General features: G+C 42.0%; 1 protein-coding gene across 1 annotated transcript; it reads right to left on the bottom strand.

Moving 5' to 3' along the window:
* Positions 1–216: 216 nt before the first annotated feature.
* On the bottom strand, positions 217–15,623 carry ISOC1 (isochorismatase domain containing 1). Its single transcript, XM_074932544.1, has 5 exons — positions 15,222–15,623; positions 6,484–6,603; positions 6,108–6,311; positions 5,611–5,727; positions 217–1,703 (listed from the first exon to the last, which is right to left on the bottom strand). The coding sequence occupies exons 1-5, from the start codon at positions 15,525–15,527 to the stop codon at positions 1,557–1,559; spliced, it is 894 nt and encodes a 297-aa protein (XP_074788645.1). The 5' UTR covers positions 15,528–15,623; the 3' UTR covers positions 217–1,556.
* Positions 15,624–16,557: the final 934 nt, after the last annotated feature.

The following is a 16,557-nucleotide window of genomic DNA, read 5'->3' as shown; positions in this document are numbered from 1 at the left end:
AACTCTCCTCCCTGCCTTCAGCTTGAAGCATAACGTTCATTCATCTTTTGGAGCACTAAGTAACACTGTAACTAGATGCAGAAGACAAGTATTAGTAGATATTACCCACCCTTGATGTTTACACAAAACTCCCATGAAATCTATAGAAATTCCACAGCTGCACAAAACTGGTCTGTGGCAAACACAGCTTTCAGGATTTGCTCTTCAATAAATATCACAAGCGTAAGAGAGACAGCAAATGTTAACATTTTATTTGTTTTAAACATATAAAGGTTATAACTCTCTGAAACAATTCTTTTAGAGCCACCTCGTGGGGAAAATAAGCAATTTAAAACAATACATGTACTCTAATTGGTTTTCTACCAAAAAGATCTGTGTTCATTATGACATCTTCTAGTACTCTTTTAAAAAAATAAGTGTCTCAGTCAGACTGTAAACTTTAGACAACATTGTTTAAACCACTGGAGCATGAAGGAAGTGCCTTTATGAACAACCATGTGTTAAAAGACAGAAAAAATATTTATCGTCAAGTTAAAGATGCTATTTTGCTGAAGAATGCTTTTAGGCCAGATTCCATTCAAACTCCACCCAGCTGCAGCCCACAAAAAAAGCATAAAACCTAAAGAAGCAGAGGTTTCTTTCAGAGCTTGCTTGGCCAAATGAGTAAATCAAAAGAAATTATTCAGTCTAACTAAAATGGGGTAAAACTCCACAAAATGAATCTACACATTGTAGCAGATTCAGCACTTGAAGCTGAAAAGCTTTTGTTCTTTAACATCCTTAGCATACTTATCCATGTACTTAAATGGTAACCTTCTGCTAGTTCTGAAGGATTTTACACCCGTTGTTTATAAAGAACTCATTAAACAACAGTTTTCTGTTTGTGTACACTTAAGTGAAATACAGTTTGGGCAGTCAATATCAGAATAAGTGAGAGTCATGATGCAGGCTTCATCTACCTACAGCAATCAAACATCAGCTGCTGCTAGATCTGTGTGTCTTGTCTATGAAGCAAAGTGCTTATATTTTGTTCCAGAGAACAACAGCGCACATGTAGTCCATATATCTTACTATGTTTTAACTTATACCCTAATAAAATACTTCATTTACATAAAACATTATATCATATTTCATCACATCTATCCAATACATAATTGTCTTCTATTAGTACAAAAGTAAACCGGAGTATCACAGAACACTTTTACAAAGTGCACAATCAAGAGGTGTCACAGAAATATTCACTTTTTGGAGCTGCTACAACCAGTGTATGTTATAGACTAGCAGGCACCTCTGCTAATTTTTGCTTTTTAAATAAAGAAGAAAATTTGACAACAAAAAGGTCCTACGGTACCCAATATCTCCGACAGCTGTAACTAAACAGAACATACTGGCACCCAGACGTATAACCAGACAATTTTGCTAAGGCAAGCATGAGTATGTCAATTTTTAATTTTACACTTCTACCAAAGTCTTAGTGAAAGAAGGTATACAAGTGCGCTTACAGCGTTCCTCCCTCCTTAAAGATGACAATGAGATCTACTTCCTCTTCATCCTCTTCAAACTTTGGAAAGGAGCCCTGATTCAGGGGCACTCGCCTTAATGAGATTTTGGATTTCTTTGAATTTTGGATGTTCTTTATCAGCTACCAGCTGCAGCAATATAGCTTCGCTAGTAGTAACTATAATTCCAGTACGAGAAAGACGCTGAAAGAGAAAAGAGTGGAGAGAGAATAACATGAGATACTTGCAAATGTGAGTGAGTATACCTTTTGTAAAATAGACCAACGGTATTACCAAAAGTCTTGCCAGTTCCATTCCAACATTTCTTGGCAGTGCCATTTATAAAGCTAGGATGGAAAGCGACTGTTTTCAGACTTTACTGAGGAAAAAATGCTGCCCTGGATTACAAATAAGGCTTCCTACTTGGCCATGGTTCTTTCCCCTGTGAGATTTGACACACAGAAGACACATCCCCTTTTATATTAACAACCCTTTCCCCTTGCATGGTCCCAAGGATAGCTTCCTTCACTCTCATGCAGATTGGAAGGTCTGGGAAAAAAAAAAAAATAGTGAGGTCCAAGACAAAGGTGCTAATCAGGCAACTTAATTTTAACAACTTCTCTTTCAAGGCTTGTTATGCAGTACTACATTGGCCTTTGGACTAAACAGCACACTAGTACTCATAATCTCAGGAGATGGTGAAAAGCTCTTCTACAGACCTTATAAATCACACAACGGCACAAGAGCACCTCCTTTTAATGAACACCTCATTACAGCCTCTGTAACTCCTGAGTTACTTTTCACAGACTATAGAATAAAAAGCACCACTGTATAGAAAGCAAAACTGAAAGACGTCTGCTAGATCTTCTAAGTGTGCAACTAAACAGAACAATGCTTCATTTAGCCCAAGCCGCAGGACTTATTGAAAAGCTGCTGGACTTTTAAGACTGTGGCTGTTGCTTATGTAGCAGTTATCTTAAGTAAAGGCTGGCCACCCCCTGAGCCCCTATCAGCTTCCCAGCAATGGTACAGATGCTTTGGCAGTAAAACTCTTCATGGATCCAGCCTTCTCTCCATCATTCTCTACTCAGCTTCACACTCCACCAAATCTAACAGGGTCCTGAATGAGCCAAGGGAGGGCATGAGTCAGAAAATACAGATATGTATGCCTTCAGACAGGTTTCAATAGTAATTACTACAGAAAAGAGAAGTTCTCAATTTTCTATGGCAGACATAGATCACTCTAGTTGTTCAATGAGAAAACAATTAATGGGGGAAAGTTACTAATTTTAGGGGACCAGTAAATATATGTAACTACAGTCTATATAATTATAAACTTACTAGGTTAGGATTACTTAAGATATTGCTTCTTGTTGCAACAACGGTAAGTCCTGCAATATTCTCAAGGTGAAACAAAGCAGATAGCTTCCCCAGCTCTCCTATTCTGCACAATGACATGCTTGTTTAAACCACACACACATAAAAAAGAGAAAAATCGGAAAACCAAAATGAAGTATTATGGCAACATTTTCAAATTGTACTTCTCCAGGAATACAAAGGTTTTGCTTTTAACTAGTATGGATGAGAGAAAAAACAGACTGTTAAAGAACCTTGCCTTCTCAGAAAAGTTGACTGAAAAAATAGAACATCTTCTCTTTAGAAGCAAAACATATCACATCTCAAAGAGATTGGCATTGGCTTACACTCTTACTTCTAGGACTAAGAAGAACTTGTACAGTTTTGAGATTAGTAGGAATGAAGAGAAGCATGTGCTAAGCATACTGGATTACTTTCAAAGGAAGGAAAAGTTTTGTTAGAACATACTCTTTCAGACCAAGGAAAGCAGCCAGCGTGTGTTGTATCCATACTGCAGGAACAAGTAGAACAGATGTAGAACAGAAAAGAAATCCAGCAGGAAAACACTGAGCTTGCTCAATCTGAGACCAAGCAATGACACAAGGTATTTTCATCTGATAACAGCCACAACCTCGGCCAGTTGGGTTGAATTATTTCACTACTAGAAATTTTGAGGTTTTTTGGTTTCTGGGTGGTTTTTGGTAGCAAGGTTTTGCCTGCTGTCATTTTTAAGTGCACAACAGAAGCAGAGACAATAACTCTTAAGGGTTATCAGGAAGACATGAAAGCTTTGGCTCTCAATTAATTCAAACTGTGCTTCCTGGAACACCCGTTCAGGTATTTGCATGTTCATCACCAGCACCACCAGAACACATAGTACCTGAGGGTAAATGCAGAGAACTGAATGATCAGGTGGGACCAAATGGGATTTATTTGAGGTTGCTGAGGAAGCTGGTTGTTATCACTACAAGGTCATTCTATTATCCTTAAAGGTCACTGTGAACAAAGGAAGACTGTGTTACTGGGAAAAGATAAATGTTACATCCATCTTCCCAGAAAGGTAAGGAGAAGGATCAGGGAAGCCAGATCAATGAACCTCACCTCAGCTCACCAGATATGCCTCTTGGGCAAACTTGCTCCAATGTCAGGTTCACTAACTAAAAGAGAGTGACTAGGAACTGTCAGCTGTATGGTGAGACCAAAACAGGATTACCCAATGCTTTGGTATTTTATGAATTTGCATAAGAAACGTATTGCAATAGTTAGTCAGGATTACTGACATGCCCAGTACATATGTTCCTTTCTTCTGGTCTCCTGCTCTCAAGTATGGTCATTCTAGCCCACAGCCCTCAGTAGCATTTTTAAGAGGCTCTACAGCACAAGAAGATGACAATGTTGTCATGTGCAGCCACAGAGGATGAGGAGTTACTGCCATATAACTGGCTGGCTCATGACAGCAAGCCAGCAAATGTTCCCTGAATGTCATTTTAATGATTACTTAGGGGATCACAAAAAAATGTTTTCTTTGTGCTTGGTGAGAAAACACTGCAAAGGTATACTAAAATACCTAAAACTGACCAATCTTCCTGGATTACAGCTTTTGCAACCAGCTGCACCTTTAAAATGATAGATACCTTTTCAACCAGAAAGAAAAGCAAAGTTAGCTAGTCACTGCTTTAACCTCTATTACACTGAACTAACTTCTATGCTTGCAGACACAGTGTAAGTGGTAAGTAAATGTACAAAGACCTACGCAATAAGGCAAACATTTCAGGTTTTCTATATTTGTTTTGTCTGTTACTGCTGCTGCACCACATTGACTTTGGAAGTCCATGATTTCAGTCATTCGTACACTCTGTGTGAGTCACTGTGCTTTATGTGACAGATGACATTAAGCTTCCACTTAATCAAAGTCACAGGTTTCATCAAATGCTATATGCTGGGATTTCCCTTTAGCCTTTAATTCTCTTATTCATGAGAAACAGAATAAATTAAAAGTCTTCTCCAAATCTATGAAAAAAGTATAACATGCTGTAACTGTTTCCAGTTTCCAAACAATTGTTAGGTCCTGAGGCAAAAATTGCAATGCTTTACGTATATATGTATTTGATTTCCAACGCTATCAAAAAACAATGAATTTGCTACCATGTAGCTGTTACATGCTTTCAAATCTTCTTGCTACATTTATCTTCACTTTCTCAACATTTAGTTAGACTAAGCTCCTAGAAGGGGGGGAAAAAAAGTCTTTGCTATAATCCCAGAGTCTTGAGATTAAGCTTTAATTTGCACTGATAAGAAAGAGCAGAGGGAGGGACAGACATACAAGAAAGCTTTGACCATGATCATTTACTATACTCCATTGCATTTCAAGGAATTTCAAAGGCAGAACAAATACTGTTTGGAACAACAAAACCAAAAGCTCTGTAGCACTTTTACTCTACTGTACAGATAACATAAGAAAATATTCCCAGATGCTAATGGCGATACAGAGTAACCTAGACTGCACGAAACAATCACTTTTAAAGTGTCCCAAACTGGGTTCCACATACTAAATCACACTTTAAGGAGGAAAAATAAGGCAGTAATCCTTCTCCATCCTGGAAACTATTCTGAGAATCAGAGCATTCACCTCTTCTCAAGTCTACATTTGTGCACTGCTTACTGTCCTTAGAAATTCATTATTAGCTTACAATAAGCAGGGAAATTATATAACATATAGACCTAAGGTGGAGAAAGCCTTCACTAAGAAACTTACCTCAAGAGCAAACATTCTGTCCATCATACTTCTTGATGAGGTGGCATCAGCTACGATATGAACTTCCAGACCTCTGCCAATTAATTCCAGTGCTGTTTGCTGGATGCAGACATGAGTCTACAGGGGAGAAATCAAAGGCAAAAAACCCACCAACAAACCATTATTATAAAACATGAGTAGCACAATGCCAAATTAGAGTACATAATTAAGTAAGGTTGAAATATATATTTTTCTATCCCTGACATTACTAGTGAACTCAATGTGGGTTTTAAATACCTATCAAGCTTGAGACAAGAGCCTGTAGTTTAAAAATATCTAATTTCAAAGTTTATTATGAGATAATATCAAAGAAAAATAACACAAGAATAATCTAGTCTGTAGAGGATATCTGAGCTCTTAGCAATATAAATTGACTGGTTTTCTAATTACAGAAAACAATACTGTTGTGGGCCAACAGACATTACTATAGAACAGTATAGGAATGACAAGGCACATACTTCTACTCCAAACAGGACAACGCTGCGGACTCCAGGAATCTCTGCTAATGCTGCTTCAACTTCTGGCAACACCATTGAAAATTTTGTTTTGGGAAGCACGAGTTTAGCTCCTGTTAAATCAATTTCTTGCACAGTGCTGCCAAGGCCTTTGGGATACTGTTCAGTTACAATAACTGGAATTCCTAAGAGCCGTGCACCTTGGAGCTGCAAAAGGGCAGGGAGGAAAGCGTACAAGAACAGAAATTATTAAAGAATGATAACAACAAAGTCATCATTATTATCTGAAATTGAATAACCAGTAAACTGGCTGTGTATGAAATAATAATTTACATGTGTGATCAAAACTCACTACAAGAAAAAAAAGCAAAAGCCATACCAGTCGTTGGCCCACGCTGATGATATCACCAAAATACTTGATGGCAGGCCGGAATCGCTCTTGCATATCACAGCAGAAAAACACAGTGCTTGAGGGTGTCAGGTTGCCCAAAGTAGTCATCTGAAAAACAAAATAATGATAACATTTTCTGTGGCAGTGAATACCCTTTCAGAAAAGCAGCAGAATGAGAAAGAGTCTGCAACACCTCTGCAAAGTAACAGATTTATGTTACTTTAAGACAAAATAGGAGAGAGGTGTCTCAAGCCTGATTTTGGTATGCTTCTAAATTCAAGCGAATGGCTGACACTGAGTAGTATAGTACACTTAGGTAATCAAGATTTTATTAGGTGGGAGACCCAGGTCAATGTAAATGTACATGGAAACTTCTGAGCCCTGAAGGGAAGCAGAGTAGCATACTGCCTAAAGTACTGCTTAAAAAAAAACAAACAACCAAACCCTAACAAAATAATTACATTTCTCAAATTCATTTTTAAATCCTCAACTCTTAGAATGGACATAAAATCAAGTCTGATGAAAGTCCAAAGGCTAAAATAAAAGCAGAGAAGCTTGTCAGTACTATGACCAGAAACTGAACTAAATACATTTTAATGATAAAAATAATCTTCCAGAGTTTCCCTTGTATGGACCACCAATGGGTAGAAGGGAGGGCAAGAAAAAAGAAATCAAAGACTGCATTTTCCTCAGACTTTGAAAGGGTGTTTTGTATTTGTATGAAATTACTTCCACTACCTGCAGAAGCAAAAGGTAAGGCTTCAGCTGGAGGCTACAGGGAAGAAAGCAACTACATACTATCATTTAGTTCTAAAGCAACTCAAAATAAATTACATCCCTTCAGGAGCTTTTAATCAAATTGAATAAACTGCTTCTGGAAGTAGCCATTAATTGCATGTATTTCATTTTCTGCAAACTGAAGTTGTGATGTTTTAAACAGAAACAAAATTACAGTATCCGTGAAACAGTATATTTTGGAAGAGCAGAGATGTATTGGGTTTGTACGGCAAGGTTTTGGTAGTGGGGGGAGGCTGAAGAGGTGGCTTTTGTGAGACGATGCCAGAAGCTGCCCCATGTCAGATCTGCAGCCTGAAGAAGAGTGTAAGGGGGAAGGAGTGGCAGAGACAACGCGTGATGAACTGACCACAATACCCCATTCTCCATCCCTCTGCAATGCCTGCAGGAAGGAGGTAGAGCTTGGAAGAGAACCTGAGCCTGGGAAGAAGGGAAGGGTAGATGCAAGGTGTGTTTACATTTGTTCTTATTTCTCATTATTCTACTCTGTTATTGACTGGCAGTAAATTAAGTTCATTTCCCCAAGTCTAGTCTGTGATGTTAATCAGTAAGTGATTTCCCTGTCCTTATCTTGACCCACAAACTTTTTGTCAGGAGAACCCCTGTCTTGTTGAGGATGGGGAGTGATGGAGCAGCTTGGTGGGCACCTGGTGGCCAGCCAAGCACAACTTGCCACACAGGAACTAGGAATCCTTAAATATTAGTCCCAAATCTTTCATTGATTCACCATTATCTCCTGAGTAAAACACATTTGATCTCGGTTTCCAAGGCTAAAAAAGTACAGTATTGGCCAGACTGAACCATACAGAATGGCCTGTTCATACTGTTCTGAAAATGACTTGTGCCTTACAACTGTAAATGCTAAATTTCCACACTTCTCAGATTCAGTACATCACTACTGCCAAAACAACAAATGTTCCTAACCATAGTTCTTCCAGTCCTTGTGGATAAAATGGCCATACTGTTAATACAAGCAGTTACACAGGCAAATGCAGTAATGACCATAGAGCAGATACTCTAACACTGGACCCACTGACGCCAGCGGAACACAGAAGAGCATCACAACAGGCAACAGGAAAATCTTTTTCACTAGAAAGGTACAACTGCACAGAAACAGCTTACCACAGGTGGTAGGATCTCCACCCTTTGAGTTTTTCAGCATTCAGCAAAAGCAATAGCTGATTTGATCAAGAATTGGATTTGCATAGGAGTTATGGAAGGCAGTCTCTAGACAGCTCTCCCAAACAACATTTCTGAGATTCTACATCATGTAATACATGAGACCTGGGACCAAGAATGCTTGAAAATAAAATTAAATATTGAATAACAGCCTTGTTCTTGAACACCATCCATCTATGTGCCTGAACAATGCAATACTTCCCCAGCTGGTGGGAAGTATTAATGTGCAATTCAACACCACAGTGAGCACCTACTGTGAGCCATTCTAACTCTCGCACTTACTAACATCAGAGCAGTCAATCATGACATTTAACTTTCCCACCGCTCAACAGCAAAAATAGAGGATTTGGAATAGGCAATATTTATAAGTGTGCTTCCTACTCAGAAAACATGTCATTTTGTCTTGGCATTTATACGACAATCAAAATCCATCATTTTCTTCTATAAATCACTCCACCACTTTAATTTCTTTAAGATCATTTTGAACTACTGCAAACCATCATGGATTGTAGAACGATCTATGTGGAGTTAGTCTACTGCCTTAGTATACACATTCCTATGGCAAGGCAGTGGATGGCACTAGCATCCTTAGCACAGGAACAACTATGAATAAACTAGCAAGGCCTTCAAGCAGCTTCCTAGTCTGCCTCTGCAGAAGGATCAATCAAATGCAAATATTCTTCAGAGATACCTACCTGATCTGACCCAACAGCAATACACAATTTACAGAGCTCCTATGCAATTTACCCCACAGCTCTGTCATCTTTATATTGCAGTGTTTTCTCAACCACAGATCCTTTGTTGCCATTTAAGAGCTTATTTCCAGTCCTGTCCATGGTGGACTTGAAACACAAGAGCATTACTATCCCCCTTCATGTGCATAAGCATGCACTACCACCTATTATCATGCCTCAAGACTCAGATTAAGTCTCCCTTTAGTCTTTTCCCTGCACTCCCTTACTCTAAAACATACCTAATATTTTCAATAAATAATTTTCATTGCCCTCCTTGGGATGCTTTTCACATTGCATTGTACTACTATAATAGTAGTATTTCTCTGCCCATAATACTTCTCAGCACTCAGCACCTCAGAGGAGATCAGCCAATTCACAGCCTTTGAAGGCCCTGTTCAATTTGTACTTTCCATTACACTAAATTGCTCTCTTCATAATTGATAATGTTTTGACTCCTGAGATGCATTTTAACCTTAAAATCATCCCTTGAACTCTCCCTCATCTTTTAGTTGCTTAGTTGATTACTTCTGTGTTAGCACAGGAATTATTTCTATCTTTGTTGCTTCCATTTTGAACTCCATCTTATTTCACCTTGTTTCTCCATCCTGTCCTGAAAAGTCTGGATTCTCAGAAGTTTACAGCTCCTCCCAGCTTGGCACCTTTTGCAAAAAGAGTATTTGCCTAAATTTCGGCAATAACAGGGATGATGGAATATTTACAAATAGTGGATTCAGAACAGATCTTATAGAGCCCACTTCAGTATTCTTCTGATTTGACAGCTAAGCACTGAAGAAAAGTTTTGCTCCAGCAAAGGAGCATCCTCATTAGATACTTCCACTGAATCCATAATCCAATGTGTTTATGACAAACATCACAGGGACCTGTTTTCCTCTATTATCAAGTTGGTTTAATATTCTTTAATTTATGCCTTCAGTTTAACATCAGTGGCACTCAAAAATAAACTTGGGTTAACTATATATTTGCTAAATAAGTTTTTACAAAATCTAACACAAATAGTTCCTATATTGATTTTCATATTTATTTCTGATTAACTTCCAGTCTGAATGGAACCATGCAACATGTGGCAGAACAAGAAGAAACCTGAATAAACAGATGTGAGATAAAAAAAATTAACACCTGCTGGTGTTACTTGGAGTAGCAGATGTGGGAAGGACAGAGCACTGCAGAATGCAATTTGAAACTAAGTTTCATAAACAATAGCTAATGCAGTCCATAAATAAATTCACAGTGTATCTACTAAGTATAAAGGAAAGTGTCCACTTACTGCTTCTTCTATGTGCCACTTAAATCCTACTGCACACTTGCTCTCAAAGCTGTCCTCCCCTTCCACAGCCACACTGCATTAGCTACATGGGACACCTCCAGCTCACACATCCTGACAGTGAAAATCATGACCACCCACACCCTACCAGTGAGCTGGTGTGGGGGCAAACCTACATCCAAACATCCATCAAATGCTGGCCAGCATGCCAGCACCTGTTTGCTTTCACTCTGTGGAGAGGCAGGCTGGGCATGGATGGTGAGCCACTGCAGCCACATGGTACCTGTTCGAATTCACCACAAAGATACATCTACTCAGCCAGTATGTTGCTAAACAACCCGAATTTAAAAGCAAAAAACAAAACCCCCAAATCCCAAATCAACCCCAACCAAAGTTCACCCAGAGTATATGCGCTTTTTCATTTGTTTTGCTTCACCCCTCTCAGTTAGTCGCCAGGACTTTCTTCCCTCCAGCTGGAAGCTATCCACAGCACAACCAGAATAGGTACATCAGATGGACACGTAACTTGATGCAAATCTTTTACGCAGCTAGAGAAGTAATCTCTAGGACCTTGTCCAGACCAGGATTTAAAGGTATGCTGTCACAAGTTACATATATTGCTTTAAATCCTATTCTAGAAAAGGCCTAGGTGGAAAGGACAGATGTTTTTTCACATCTATTTCACCTCTGCTGATTGTTATTAATCATACAAAACGTGACTGATGAACTACTGTAATTAGAGTCAGCTCTACAAAACTACTCAAGCATACTGGCTCTTTATCTGTACTTTCCCTGGTCAAACTTCAGGAAACCATTACACATACAAAAAGCAATTTCCCCCCAGTATTTGTAATTAACAAGAAAATGGAAGAAGAAAAATATCCCGTGTGACATCACTCATAAATCTCTTGCCAAGGTTACCCACTAAAAGGGCAGAGTGGAGGACCTTACAGCCTTTGTATTTCAAGGATGTCATAAAAAGAAAAGAAGCTATCACTTCTCTTTCATTTCTAAAAGGAAATCTGTAGGATTTGGTTTTACTTTGCTGCTTTCAAAGAAAAAAAAATTGAAGAAATTCAGTTTCATGTTTTTCAAGAGAAAAACAGGTTACAAGTGTTTCAACATAGGAGTATAAATATTTATTTTATGCTAAGACAAAGTGCAGTCTTTCATGTACAATTCAGCATTTAAAAGGACAAATTTAGTTAGATAAGCACATGATGTTCATATAATTAAGACAGTATAAAATACTTTATCAAAATCCAAAATTAGCAAAATGCTTGCTGCAGAGTAAAGATACACAAACAAGGAGTCTGGATTTGAAGAAGCCTCTTCCAATATTTTCAGTCTTTTTTTTTTTTTTTCCCTTCTTTAAGATTCCAAACGCCGATTTAAAAAAAAAAAAAAAAAAAAAAATTATTTAGTAACATTATATTTAATTGTAGCACCAATGTATCAGAATTTGTTTTTAAAAAAAAAAAAAAAAAAGGGAAACAAATCCCCTCATTGACTGCAATTTATGCTTTGACTTTTCCTGGTCTTCAGAAAATGGACTTAGGCTCCATAGAGCTAATCTTTCTTGTACTTCCAAAGCATCTGAATGTAGCAATTATATATGTGCAAAAAGATTGAAAATCTGTGTATAAATAGCTCTTATTTACCTTATATTTCAGCAACAATTAAGTATCTATCACTCTGCAAGCAGCCTTCTGCAAGAAGGATACATCTGAGATGTCAAAGTGTCTTTTAAAAAAAACACCCTGAAGTAGAGGTGCTTTATGCAATGATTTCAATAATAATTTTACCCTTTTAGCTCTAGCATCATAAGGTTATAAGTCTGTAAACACAGAGCACAAGTACTGCTGAAGAGAAGTCACCCTGAAGTTGAAGTCACAGTGACTGAAACAGCTGCTCTCAGGCATATATTCGAATGCTGGCCAAACTCCTCTATTACAAGCTGTAAAGAGTATAGATGTCTTGTCTTCCAGTACCTCCAAAGTGCTTACTGCTTCTCTCCCCCAAAGACAGCTACAGCAGTTAGAGCAAAACACAGCAGCTCTAATAGCACTATTTAACTGCATTTAGAGTTAGAAGAGATTAAAGTGGCCCTGAATTCCCCTGCCCCAACCAGAAATATTTGAAACATGTAAAACCAATGGAAAGAAATGGCTCCATTCTGCTAACAGTCAGTTCCTCAAGATGTGAGCAAATGCCCTCCTCACCTGTCGGGGGAGGCCAAAAGAAAAATCCCTCCTCACCGCAAGACTGTGTTTGAGGAGTTCCAAGAGTGGCAGCCAGGCTGAACATCAGGGTTTACTGCATCCACCAGCCTGCCTAACACTGCGTGGCCATTAAAAGTTAAAGTGGCTGTTTTGCTCCAGGTCAGCTAAACCAACCAAATGTACATATATGAGCACATTACAAAGGCACAAATATGACTGGAGAGCAAATGTCCCTGCACAGATCAAGGCCTGAACCGGGCTGTGTGGAGTGGCTTTCTGAGGGCAACATATGGTGACTCCTCCATGAGAGTAACTGCCCCTCTCAAGTGCAGGGACAGGAAACTGAAACAGCCCAATCAAACACCATTTGGTGCTGACATTTCTTGAGCCACTACAACAAAAGGCATCCTTCCATGACAGGTCTGCACAGGAATCAAAATGGGAGGATATGGTTCCAGACTTCATGGGCACTACGATCCTAGGGGTTAAAACGCCATCCATAACTAAACGCATACTTATATTTTATAAAGCACACATATAAAAATAGTGAAATTATTGTCTAGGGATTCAGATGCTTGTATCTGTGAATCTTAACATTAAACTAAATGTTTCCAAATATGCAAGTCTAATCACATCAGTGAGCAAAGGTTGTCCCTCTTGAAAGACATGTTCAGAATGGTATTTCAACTGACTATGCTGCATGCAGAGTTGACAAACCTATGTCAGGTGTAACTGCAGATAAAAAGATCAGCAATGGGGGGTGTGGGGGAAGGCACACAACAGTGGCAGTGCATGAATCAACATACAGAAAGAAAGTATAATCCTCCCATCAGTAAATCCTAAAGGGTCTTAAAAAGTGCAGCTGTGACTGTATCAGACCAAACGTTCCCCAAACGAATGATCTCAGAGCACCTGCCGGCGGCTTAAGGCAAACTGACTGACATTATTGTGATGTCTCCAGCACATTCTCAGCTGCTGAAGTACATCAAGGCGGCAACTAAAATACTACACAAGTACCATCATTTTCCTATCAACAGTTGCTATTGTCACAGAATTGCAACAGTATGGGTGAAAGCAGCTAATCAATTAGGCAATTATCGCATTAAATATTGGTTCATTCCAAATCCCTGCAGTCAAAGCTAGGTAGTGCATCTGCACCCCGAGAATGACGTTTCCTTCCATGTCTCAACACTGACCTTTCACACCCAGGTGTACATCCTACTACCAATCCTCAGGCTCCATTTATAGTTTCAGTGCAGAAGTCATCTGCAAGAGAGTCTCTGCAGAGCAGTGATCTGCACACACAGATAAGAAACAAAATTCTGACCTGCACCACTGTTACACACCCAAATCACACAAATTCTGTTTTTAAAATCCTTGCTTGAATCATCTGCAAGTTGGAAAGGCTGCCCTTCCGAGTTTCTCTGGACGGGCCCCCACCCATTCTGTTTCCAACGCACAAAGGAGAAAGGTTGCAAAGTAAATACAATGAATGACAAGTGATGGAATTAATAATAAATAACAAAATAAGTTATTGAACTAGTTTGGTCGTCTTAACCACTCTTTCCATACACAGGGTTAAGAAAGGGACAAAAGACTCCAAAGGCATCCTTGATATACAATCTAAACAAACAGGCTACCTTGAGAGTTTATGGGTTCAGGAGACTACAGTTAAGCAGGGTTCCAGCAGAAGACAAGCAATGTTTCATTTTTTATGACATGGCTTTTTCAAATTGTTAGTAATGTTGGCTCTATAAACTAAAATTTCTTAGTTATAAATTAAGAAGTATGTTCTGAATTAAAACAATAAATGTGTTTTGGTTTGTGGTTGGGGTTTTTTTAAAGTTGTTTTCTTTGATGCTGGAGAACGAAGAAAGCAATTTTGCTTCAAGTGGAACTATTACAGCACGACTAGCACAAACCTCCAGTGTGCACGAAGATATCTTAGTATGAAACACACGTACTGTACTTGTCTGGCAGTCTGGCTTCCTGGTTTATAGGCACAAAACTAGTGAGTTAGGAACCTGTAAATCAGAAAGCTTTTGGGGGCAAGAAGGGATACAGAAATCGCTGGTACCTACAAGCCATGAGACCTAGGTCTGGCAGAACCCTCTGAGTTTCCACTTAGCGGCATTACCTCTGGGTAAGGCCGGGTAGCACCAGCCGCCTGTTTTAAAGGAGAAGTTATTATTTCAGCCACCAGGCGATTTTCCCATTCACGGGGCAGTGAAGGCAAAGCCCGGTTACCAAACGCACGTGGCGCGGAGCGCGGCTGCATCCCCGCCTCAGTAAAACAAGTTTCCACGGAGAAATAAGTCATCGTGGGATGGCGGGGCGCTGCCCACGGCTCCAGCGCGCCGCGGACCGCCGGCCGCCGCCGAGACCCCAGCTCGCTGCCGCTTCTCCCCGGCAGGGTCCAGGGGAGGCCGGGCAGCCGCCGCCGGCGGCGGGACGGGGCCGCCCGCGCACACACGCACCTGTGGCGGCCAGCGCTGCCCCGCCGTCGGGTCTCACCTGTATCTGCAGCGGCACCAGGCGCACCTTGCAGCGCTCGCTGACCAGGAAGCCCTTGGGCAGGTCTATGTACTGGCTCCACTCCTCGGCGAAGAGCTGCACCACGAACTTGCGGTGCATGTCTATCTGGTCCCCGTAGAGGCTGAGGAACTTCTGGATCAGCAGCTCGTAGCCGGCGCCGTGGGGCACGCTGGAGGGCCGCGCGAAGACGGAGAAGCAGAAGAGGACGGGCACCGAGCCGCCGCCCGCCGGCGAGCAGCACCCGCCGCCCGGAGCAGCGGTGCCCGCCGCCTCCGCCGCCGCCATCTTCCGGGGCAGCCGCGCCGCGCCGATCCGAGCCCTGCCAGCTCGCTGCGGCCCGCGCCGCCACTCCTCCTCCTGCCGCCTCCTCCCACAAGCCGGGCGGGCGGCGCCGGCGGCCCCCAATCCCGGATACGTCTGCTCCTGCTCCTCCTCCTCCTCGCCGTGGGGCCCGGCCCTGCCCCGCGAACCCTCGGGGGCGGGGGCGCTGCCGAGGCGACTCCGTCGGGTGGGCGTAGACTCTCCCGCCGCCGCCGCCGCTCTTCCTCTTCCTCGGAGGGCGGGTGCCTCCCCTCGGGCGGGCGTTGGAGCAGCCCCTCGCCCAAACACCTGCCCTCGTCTGGGCCGACGGGGAGAGCCCGAGTCCCCCGGGGAGGGACGGCGGCGGGACCGAGGGTACCTCCCGCTGCGGCAGCCCCGTCGTGGCCTCGGCACGGTGGGCAGCAGCTATTTCCGCGCCGGCGCGCACCCCGCTGCCGCCCAGCCGGCGGCGGAGCCCGCTGCGGTGAAGGGCGGCAGGGCGGGGGGCCGCGGGCGGCGGCGCGCCGTCGGGCGGCGGCGGTGGCGGGCAGCGGCGCGCCGAGCGGCGCAGGAAGCCACGGCGGCGCGGTTGGCGAGGGAAGCCGGGCTGCCGGGCTGCGCGGCGGGGACGGGCGCGGCCGCGCCCCGCGGAACTGAGGAGGGACCTGTTGATAGAGGCCGAAAAGTGCCCGCTCGCTTTCAGGCATGATGCAGCCCGATCTAAGATCTAGATGGGGATCGGTTGTTCGCTCCCGCGGTACGGAAACCGGTTGTTGAGTTTAACACGAGGCTTTCTTCGGGAGTGTTAGTTCCTGAACAGCTGCTGCGCGCTGAGGCTCTGAACCTTCAATTGCTTCCACAGATAAGGAGCGAGCAGGATGCAGTGCATCCCCACATTTTATCCTTTCCAGCTTGGCATTCTTCACAAATTTCCTGATTCATTAACTTTTTTTTTCTTTTTCTTTTTTTTTTTTTTTTTCTTCCAGAAGTGACTGGCTGCTGGAAGTGGTGCCTA

The sequence above is a fragment of the Athene noctua genome, chromosome Z, assembly GCF_965140245.1.
Source record: "Athene noctua chromosome Z, bAthNoc1.hap1.1, whole genome shotgun sequence".
Lineage (NCBI taxonomy): Eukaryota > Metazoa > Chordata > Aves > Strigiformes > Strigidae > Athene > Athene noctua.
This window is presented reverse-complemented; position numbering and strand designations above follow the sequence as displayed.